The sequence below is a fragment of the Cicer arietinum genome, chromosome 8, assembly GCF_000331145.2.
Source record: "Cicer arietinum cultivar CDC Frontier isolate Library 1 chromosome 8, Cicar.CDCFrontier_v2.0, whole genome shotgun sequence".
Lineage (NCBI taxonomy): Eukaryota > Viridiplantae > Streptophyta > Magnoliopsida > Fabales > Fabaceae > Cicer > Cicer arietinum.
Window position 1 is genome coordinate 26,898,700 of NC_021167.2, and position 9,554 is coordinate 26,908,253.

Genomic DNA, 9,554 nt, shown 5'->3' on the forward strand with positions numbered 1-9,554 from the left:
GAAAATCAAAAAATATAAATCATTTATAATATATGATGATAGCTTTCTGAAGGATTAGTATGAGAGTCATATTGTTGCAGCATTTAAGCATTTAATAGATTTCAAACGATCAAAAGGACCAAAAGTGTAACATTATGGAATTTAAATGACCAAATCAAAGATAAAATAAGTTTAAATGACTTAAATGAAAAATTAGTTAAATTTAAAGGACATGATTAAAGAGAATACAAGTTAATTTTGGTTTTAGATGAATTTGTAATTAAAACATGATTATAGAGAATAAGAGCATGCAATCTTATCCACAAACATTATTATAGTTTGTGTGTTATCCACATAGCTTCATCATCACTTTCTCTACTCTACTCTTATCTTCCAATGTCGTTCACCGTTGCCACCGTTAATACCGGTGGTGCAGGAATCCTCTACAACACCACAACAACAACCACACTCTACACCCTCCCATCTTCTTCAAGAAGAAGAACCCTTCACATAGTTTCAGCTAAGAAATTCTCTCCTCGTTCAAGAAAAATCCTACCAACAACAACAACAACAACAAATAATGATCTTGAAACACAACCAACGGCTGAGATTGATATACCCTTTTACTCAGATGAAGATTGGCCGTTTCCTTGGAGACCTCCTGGTACCACAAAGGAACCCGATTTCTTTGAAGGTCCTCAGTGGAATACTCTTGGTTTCGTTGGAGAGTATCTTTGGATTCTTGGTGGTCTTTTTGCGGTATAATTTCAACCTTTCTTTTTTTGTTTTATTACGATTCTTGATTTAAATTATTGATAACAGAGAAATAGAGAAAAGTAAATTGAATGATATTAATAAATAAGAGAGTTAATTACGGTTACAAACTAGTGTAATATAACTAACTAACTAATTTAACTAATTAACCAACTGATATATTAGGGTGTTTGTTCTAGTGTAGACGATAGTATTTTTTTGTTGTTGTTGCTGAATTGTTGGTGTGTATGTGTGTGTTTTATGTGAGTGGTTTTTTTGAGTATGGTAAGAAATTTGAAAGAGGATAGAGTTTAATTTTGAGTTAATTTGGTAAGATATCTACTTGTCTAAGTACTAGTAATATTTGGTGTATGTTTTGATCAACTTTGGAGGACTTAAAATTGATTCTAGAGTTGTGAAATTGATTTTGATTTGGATGATATCATGTAGAATTGTTTTTGCCTTGAAACTAGGATTGTAGCCGTTAACAAAAGATGATTTTTACACTCAATTTATTTTGTAACTCACTTGTATGTGAATATTCAAAATAATTCATTTTACATTCTACTCGTTATTAACTAAAATCAATTTATTCAAAATCAATTATTGTCACCATAAAGACAAATACATACTTGAATTTACAGTGAGTTTAGCAACATCACGTTAGCACTATGATTTTGTTGGAGCTCTAAATCTTTTGGGAAAATCAAGTTTGGAGCACTATGATTTTGTGATTTTTGTTGTAGCTTTGAAGTGTATCTTTAGTTGCTTGAGGATATAAAGTCAAATTCTTATCCCTAAACTGATTACGAACAACTCATAAGCTTATTTAATAAGATTTTAAAGATAATTACTTTTGTGGGTTTCATCTTGCCCTTTATTCTATTTTCAATGTAAATAGATTGCTGAATTTAAGTGGTTTAGGCATTTACCACCCGGGTCCAACACAAGTACACAATGTGTGTGAGTGTCCTAAACTCTAGGATACCGAGTTCAATTTCTACTTATAAAGAAAAAAGGGTTAGGCATGTCTTGTGACAAGAACTTGTTGTTGCTCAGTAAAACAAACAAAATTCTGAAGTAGGTTCTGTTTTCAATTGTTTATAACTTCATCGTGATCGCAGGTACTTGGTGGCGGGTATGCTGCCTTAAATTATAATCAAGGAGCATCGGATTTTAAGGAGACACCTGCATACAAAGAATCTGTTCAGTCTCAAGAACTGTTAGAACAACCTGAAGCAACTGACTCAGACATATTCGAATCCAATCCAACAGAGGTAGCTCCTAGTTTGGATTAGTCATGCATCCATAGATACAACAAACATACCTTGTTTTAGCATATGAAAATCCAGGTGAATTATTTCAAACTTTGTTGCACTCAATTTGTAAGGCAAAATGCTTCTGTTTTGCATAAACATAGTATGTGTATCAATTCTAAAGCAAATTGGGTGAATTAGTTGTAAGGGGAAATGTAATGCAATTTCTTACAAAATTGTCTTGTTGATGTTATATTTATTCAATTCTTAGAAGTTGCAAATCATTGATCAAATCACCGTTGATGGTCTTATTTCATATATAGATAAAAACAATTGAAATTTAGAGTTGAAATTTGGATTCAAATGTGGCACATGGATAGAGTGGTTTGTGTGATTCAGCATTTTGTTGTTACAAATCTTGTCAAATGTGTGTTCTGAAACTTGTTTCGATTAGTATTTTGTATTAGATATTAAGACAAAATGTTACAATTCACTCGGGTTAAATTAATAACATTGACTTATAATATACGGTCAAATAAACGCTAATTAGAATACAGAATGAAATAGACACTAATTTAAGCGAAATTAACAACATTAACGCAAAATATTTAATAACACAAGACAATTAAATAGTCAAATACATAATCAACTCTCAACAAAGAAATCACACCATCAATCTATAATATAGTCTTAGTAATAAGACAGTAAACTGAAAAAGAAAATTGTTAGAAATGTGACAACAATAAATCTATTGTTTGTCTTCAAACTAATGGCTTCACTTCTTCCTCAACCATTCCCATGATACTAGGTCTTGGTGGCACTGAAAATGCTGGAGAAGCTACAAATTCAAAAGGAAAAAGAGAATAATTAGTTAGGACATTAAAAAGGAATTGTTATAAAAATTAAAAATATATGTAAATAATAAGAATGCTAACTTAACTATTCATTTTGAATCAAATATTTTTTACAATGATAAGAAGAGGAATAAAGTAATAAGAATTGGAAAAAAGCTTCTTGTATACCAGCAACAGTAGAGTTGTTCTTTGTCCCAAAGTAAGCTGGAGAACGTGGTGAAGTTGGAGGCTGATGTATCCCTATGACAAAAAAAAAATAACGGAAAATATTATTCAATAAATAAATATAATAACAAGAGTTTAATATATCTTTAGTGTCTATGATAACAAAATAAATTGAGACTTTATCAAAATTATACTAAATCGATACGCTTTATATATTAGGATATAAATTTATGTAAAAAAATGAACTTAAAATTAAATTTCTAGACTGAGATTTTGTTATTTTGATTTATTGAGTTTTGTACACATTGCGAAAAATCATTTAAATATAAAGGATAATATGAGTTGGCTTGTATAAATTAAAATTACTACTGAAAAATGTTGCGAAATTTAAAAGTTGAATAATTTTTAAAATTTTATAAGCACTAAAGACATATTTATCAGAAATATTTGTTTATAAATACACAATTAATTGAACATAAGAATTCAAAATTGATAGAGTTAAAAAAGAAAACTAGTTAGGACTCAATTGTTGAATGTAAAATTATGCAACTAAATGATGCTATAAAATTGGTAAATATGTCTAAAGTTAAATGAGATTGATAATGTAACCTGGGCAGACTGAGTTATTGAGATTGCTCGAGGTTGCTACAACGTTGCGATCCTGGAGTTGCGACCGCGCCTTGGACGAATGGCGTGCAAGGAATGAGAGGAAGGAGGGTTGATGTACATGGAGCTATGGTTGAACTTGAGGAGGTTGGATCTTGTGAAAGTGTGTTGGATGGATAGGAAATAATTAAGAAGAGAATGATATGACAAAAAAGAGGAATTGAATTGCAATGTGTAAAAGAAGCCATTGTGTTGTTTGTTAATGTGTGAAGAGAGGACTATTAACTAATGTGTCTACATAACAAAATGAGAACTATTTTGTGTGAGTTTTTACATTTACATGGTGCGAGTTTCATGAAACATGCGCTTCATGTTTGGTTTTGTAATTCATGATCTCTTTAAAAAATTGAAGGTTAAGATATATAAATAATTGTATTTGTAGTAATTTATTTATTTAAAAAAAATATTGTTTTCATTATGAGATATTTTGGATCAATAGTGATTCAACTTCTTTGGTATAGCTAGTGTTTTTCGATTAGCATTATAATTTTTCTTATCTTATTTTTATATATATCGTGAAAGTTGAATAATAATTCTTAAAAAAATGAAGATCATCTAAAAATAAATATGATAAAATAATAGATAATATTATTATTCACGTATAAAAGTATTTTGAACTGTTAATACAAAAAACGGTAAACATAATCAAAATATGTCTCTGAGTTGATAATTTGACTCGATAGTAACCAAGTTCCTGGGAATTTTATTATTTTTAATGGAGATTAATTTAATTAACATTTAAGACTTTTAGCCACCAATTTATACATTTACTTCTATTTTTAATTTTAGAGTGAAACCTGATTACAGTACCATAGTCCATAATCTTGTAGCCTTTTTAATTGTAGTTCTTTTTTGGAACTAAACATTTACTTCTATTTCTTGGGGGGTTTTGGACCACACACACTCCTATTTTTACCTCCCACCCCCTCAATCATGTGTAAAAGACCATTTTACCCTCAATTTCATCTATTAAAATCCAAAAAGAATTTGACTTTCCTTTTTTACCCAATTTCTTCGAAAGTTTGTAATATCTGATCCTACCCACCCCTCGAACATTTGAAACTTCCGAATCTCAAAAGTAAAAATTCGAATATTTCAAATATTCGAAATGTATGAAACCCAAATCGTTCGAAAGTTTGTATCATGTTGAAAGTTTCGAAATGGAAGTCTCGAAAATTTGAAAGTTTAGAAACATAGAAACTTTCGAAAGTTTTATGGAATTAGAAAGTTTCGAAATGGTTGATGCTCGAAGAAATGAAAATTTCGAAATAGAGGTCGAAAATATGAAAGTTTCGAATGATGAAACTTTTGAAGTATATTTTTCCCATAAATAATGAAACTTTCGAAAGTTTCGTTGAACAAGAAAGTTTCGAAATACAGCAACTTTCGAAACTTTCGAAGAATATGAAAGTTTCAAAATGCAAAATTTTTGCAAAACTTTCGATATAGATTGAGTTTCGAAAGTTTGGTATTAATGGAAAGTTTCGAAATACATTTTTATTAGTAATAAATAGTAATAAATTAATAGTAATAAATAATAATAAATTTATGGTAATAAGTTAATAGTAATAATAAATTTGATATTTAATTTAGGAAGTTTCAGTCATTTTTAAAAAAAAATTGAAAGTTTCGAAATGGAATTACTTCGAATGTTTGAAATTTTCGAAGTATATGTGCATTGAAAGTTTCAAATTCATCCAAACTTTCGAAGTTTTCTGGAAAAAATACACTTCAAAAATTTCATATTCATCCAAAGTTTCGAAATTTCTGGAATATTTCATTTCGAAAGTTTGGTATTTTTCCAAAGTTTTGAAATTACTAATTTTTTCCATAATTTTATACAAATTAAATAAGGGTAAAATAGTCTTTAAAAAATTGGAGGAGTGGGAGGTAAAAATGGGAGGTGCGTGGTACAAAACCCATTTCTTGATTTGCTTTTATATTTTGGGCTTAGCCCGTTTCTTTCATAAAAAAAGTATAAAAACAAAGGGGTTTTGTAACATCTTATATTTTTAGAGGGACTAAAATGGTGTGATATACCCTTTATCAAAATATTTGGAAACAGCATAAGAGCGCATCATTCTTGCACAAGGTTAATTAAGCACTTTTCAAAAGAAAGTATCCCCTTTCTTTGTTTATGTAATGGGAAACACAAAATAGGAACAAAGAAACAAAGAATAATGTGAGGAACAACGCTACATTGCTTTGCATAGCAAAAATAACTTGTTTCAAATAGAATCAGATTCTACAATTCAGAGGAGAATCATTTTTAATCAAATGAAAATGCTAACCAACTCATCATTAACCTTTTTAACTCTCAAAGTTTTTATATCCACTTTTAATATTTTGCTAGCTCATTCAATTATTTTGAATTTAAATACATTCTCTCTTCTCTTCCTCTAATTGATTTCATGACAATTAAGGTAAGCTCTCTAATTAATTACCATGTTTTGTCTCTTTCTCAAGATTTTCATAAATACCATATTCTGAATTATTTTTCTTTTGTATTTTTTTTTTTTGATAATTTTTTCTTCAGTATTTTTGTATGGTGATGAGGATCAATATTGACTGCAATGGTTGTTATAGAAAAGTGAAGAGAGCACTTCTTGAAATGCCAGGTTAGACATAATTTATCACACTATAGGAAAATAAATGAATTATAGTTCAAAATCAAGAAAATGAAATTACCCTATAATTTTATTTTATTTATTTTCAAAAAGTTATAATATTTTTCATTTTTTTTCTTCTAGTATATCTATTTTTATAAAATTAATATTTTTTATGTATTTGAATCATCAAAAATATTTGATTTAGAAAAAAAAATATTTTGTACAATTGTCAAAAGAGTTTAACTATTAATTCATTTCCATGAGTGCCTTCTTAATTAAAAAACTTAATTTTTTTTCCTTAATTTTTTTTCCTTAATTTTTTTTCTTTAATTTTCCATGATGATTCATGTTTTATGAATTTCTAAACACCAATAATATTTTCCATGCAAACCATCTTAAATATAATATATAGTTTTGAAATTGAGAATTATGTACTATATATATAGTTTGATTTTTAATTGGTTATAGAATTGGAGAGCCATTTATTAGAGAAGAAGCAAACAAGGGTAATTGTGTGTGGCAGTTTCATCCCTCAAGATGTTGCAATAAAGATAAAGAAAAAGACAAATCGAAGAGTTGAGATATTGGACATACAAGATTTGAGTGAAAACAATGCTGAAATTGAAGATCAGAAACAACAAGTTACTAGCCCCCAAAAAACAAATGAAAGAAATATGTTTAGTTTGATAGAAACAAAGAGAGAAGTTCCTCCTCACAACCATAGAGTTCACTACACAAATTGCACTTTTTAATCTTTAGAATAAGTCTAAATCCTCTAATAATTGCATGTTTATTTGTTTTTTTTATGTATTTAATATACTTTGAAAGATAGATTTTACTAGTTAGTTACTCTAGTGTTTGAATTATTATCATGTTATACATTATATTCTTTTTTATTTATTTATTAAAAATAGATAACTTCATTATTATTATTATTATTATTATTATTATTATTATGTTATATAGTATATTAAACACTTAAACGAACATGCATATTTTATTCATATCCATTATTATACTCCATACATATATCTAATTTCTATGACATGATAATAACAAACATTACATACATGTACAAAGCAAATTACTCAAAACTAAAACTTTCAAAATAAACCAATACACACCTATTTTTTATTTAATTATTATATCGATCATATCATATGCATGCATCCATATTATAGATATTATTATTATGATTATGATATCTAGTGTCCTGTCCCAGGAAGTTTCTCCTTAATCTTATCCATAATCCCTTTCTTCTCTCCATGTTTTTGCTCTCCTCCATGATGATGAGCCTCCTCTCTTCCAAATTCTTGTCCCACTTTTGTTCCATAACCACTTCCAGTGTTTGTGTTTCCATAACCTCCTGTGTTGGTCCCATAACTACCTGGGTTGGTCCCATAACTACCTGGGTTGTGGGTCCCATAATCTGTTGTGGTTTGATCAACTCCATGATGATTACCGGTATCATCGGTTGTTCCAAATATTTTACCGACTGCACCGGTCATTCCACCACCACCACGTGTATTGTGGGTCCCATAATCATCTCCAGTGCCACCACCACTACCTGTGTGGGTCCCATAACTAGTGGTGTGGGATTTTGAATTATCTCCATGTTTATGTGGCTCATGGTGACCGGTTAAACCGGGATTTTCAAATGTTCTACCGGCTTCACCGGTCATCCCAACACCACTTTGATTTATTGGGTTGCCATATTGATCAACTTGGACAATTGGGTTTCCATATTCATCGGTCCTACGAGTTTGGTCGACGTATTGACCTTGATTATATGACATTCTTAATCTTCACAAACAAAATTTGAAGTTGTTGTAGTAATGTAGTAAGAGATTGTTTTTTGATGTGGTTTGTTTTGTGAGTGATGAAAAGAGTTATGGAACACATCGTGTTTTTATAGGCAAATTGAATTTTGAATTATCATATATGAAAAAGAAAATCTAAGTCGGTGCAATTGTTTTTTATTTTTCAAACTCCGACACGTGACAACGTTGAATCGCCACGTACAGGGACACGTGTTGGTGTATTTATAGGATACTGAAAGTATGTGTGGCTTTGTGATTCATGGGAAGACACGTGCGGTGTGTGGGAGGCATAACCAAAATGGATAAGGCTCGAAATTACACTGATATTTTAGCTAGCTCTAATGTATTTGTGATATTTTGTGATTGATGAAACATAAACATATGGTGACACCTATTTAAATGTGATAACCATAAAGAGATACTATGGTTCAACGCTGACTAGGGTCCCAAGTGTCTCATATGCCCTACTCTAAGTTCAATTTTAAAATGAGAATGATAGATTTAAATGTAAGTAGTTAAATTTTATATTACTGATTTTATATATTTAGTGTTTTAAAATTTATGATGGTGTCAAAGAGGTTTGTAATTTTAAAGTGTTTTGTTAATTATTGGTTTTGCACTCTCTTAAACTCTGTAATAAAGAAATTTTAAAAAATATAATAGATTAATAATTCACTTAAAAGAAAAAGATAAAAGATAAATATATAATAAAAATGTTAAATTTGTGTTGGAAAAATTGAAGTGTCATATATCATTGTAGATTTTAAAATGAAATTCAAAAGCAACTACTAATATATCAATATTTTTCAAAAAAATAAATATTTATTTTTAAGTTTTGGCTCATATTTTATAATTATTTTTTTAGAAAAATTTAATAAATTTTTCAAATTGATTATTTATATCAATTTTTGTTTATATGTTAGTTCTTAAGTTATGATTTTGTGACTTAGGCATCACGATGTTGAAGTACTAAATGTAAACTAACAACTTATTTTTTAATTAATTTTTATTAAAAATAAAAACTTATATAGTTCTTTCAATTCAAAAAAAATAAAATTCATTGTAACACTTTAAATTTAATTTGTATTTTATTGACTTTTAATATTTTCTATTAATTTATATTTTATTTACATCATTAATCTTTAAATTATATTTCATTAACATTATAGTTTAAAAACATAAAAACTGTATCTTCATTTTTTTTTCCTATTATTAATCTTTCTATTTATGATTTTCCTCTATATCATCCCCGTCTTAGTTTTTTAGAACAAACATTGTAAACACTAAAATGAATACACTTTCACATAAATTCATCGTGAAATCCATAAATAGAACTCATCTTGAAAAAATATTAACGAAAAACAAATAAAAAATTATAGAGTGGATAACGAAGTACAACAAGGGCAAAAAATAAAAAGTAGGTTTTAAAATGAGTTTCATTTTTGTGACTAA

General features: G+C 28.5%; 2 protein-coding genes across 3 annotated transcripts; one reads left to right on the forward strand and one right to left on the reverse strand.

Moving 5' to 3' along the window:
- The first annotated feature begins 277 nt into the window (after positions 1 to 277).
- LOC101503700 (uncharacterized) lies at positions 278 to 2,284 on the forward strand. Of its 2 annotated transcripts, XM_027337253.2 has the most exons (3): positions 289 to 738; positions 1,857 to 1,872; positions 2,128 to 2,284. In XM_027337253.2, the coding sequence occupies exons 1-3, from the start codon at positions 376 to 378 to the stop codon at positions 2,187 to 2,189; spliced, it is 441 nt and encodes a 146-aa protein (XP_027193054.1). In that variant the 5' UTR covers positions 289 to 375; the 3' UTR covers positions 2,190 to 2,284. The 2 variants fall into 2 exon arrangements, with proteins under 2 accessions (XP_004512935.1, XP_027193054.1); XM_004512878.4 differs by having other exon boundaries at positions 278 to 738; positions 1,857 to 2,284.
- A 4,976-nt stretch (positions 2,285 to 7,260) lies between these two features.
- Positions 7,261 to 8,177, reverse strand: DHN (dehydrin). Its single transcript, XM_004512880.4, has one exon. The coding sequence runs from the start codon at positions 8,076 to 8,078 to the stop codon at positions 7,488 to 7,490; it is 591 nt and encodes a 196-aa protein (XP_004512937.1). The 5' UTR covers positions 8,079 to 8,177; the 3' UTR covers positions 7,261 to 7,487.
- Between the last annotated feature and the right edge of the window lie 1,377 nt (positions 8,178 to 9,554).

What these genes read in the sequence shown, in the direction of transcription:
- LOC101503700 (XM_004512878.4), top strand. Translation starts at nt 376, where the DNA reads ATGTCGTTCACCGTTGCCACCGTTAATACCGGTGGTGCAGGAATCCTC. An exon ending in TTCTTGGTGGTCTTTTTGCG is followed by an intron (nt 739 to 1,856) that starts GTATAATTTCAA and finishes TCGTGATCGCAG; the next exon opens with GTACTTGGTGGCGGGTATGC.
- DHN (XM_004512880.4), bottom strand. Translation starts at nt 8,078, where the DNA reads ATGTCATATAATCAAGGTCAATACGTCGACCAAACTCGTAGGACCGAT.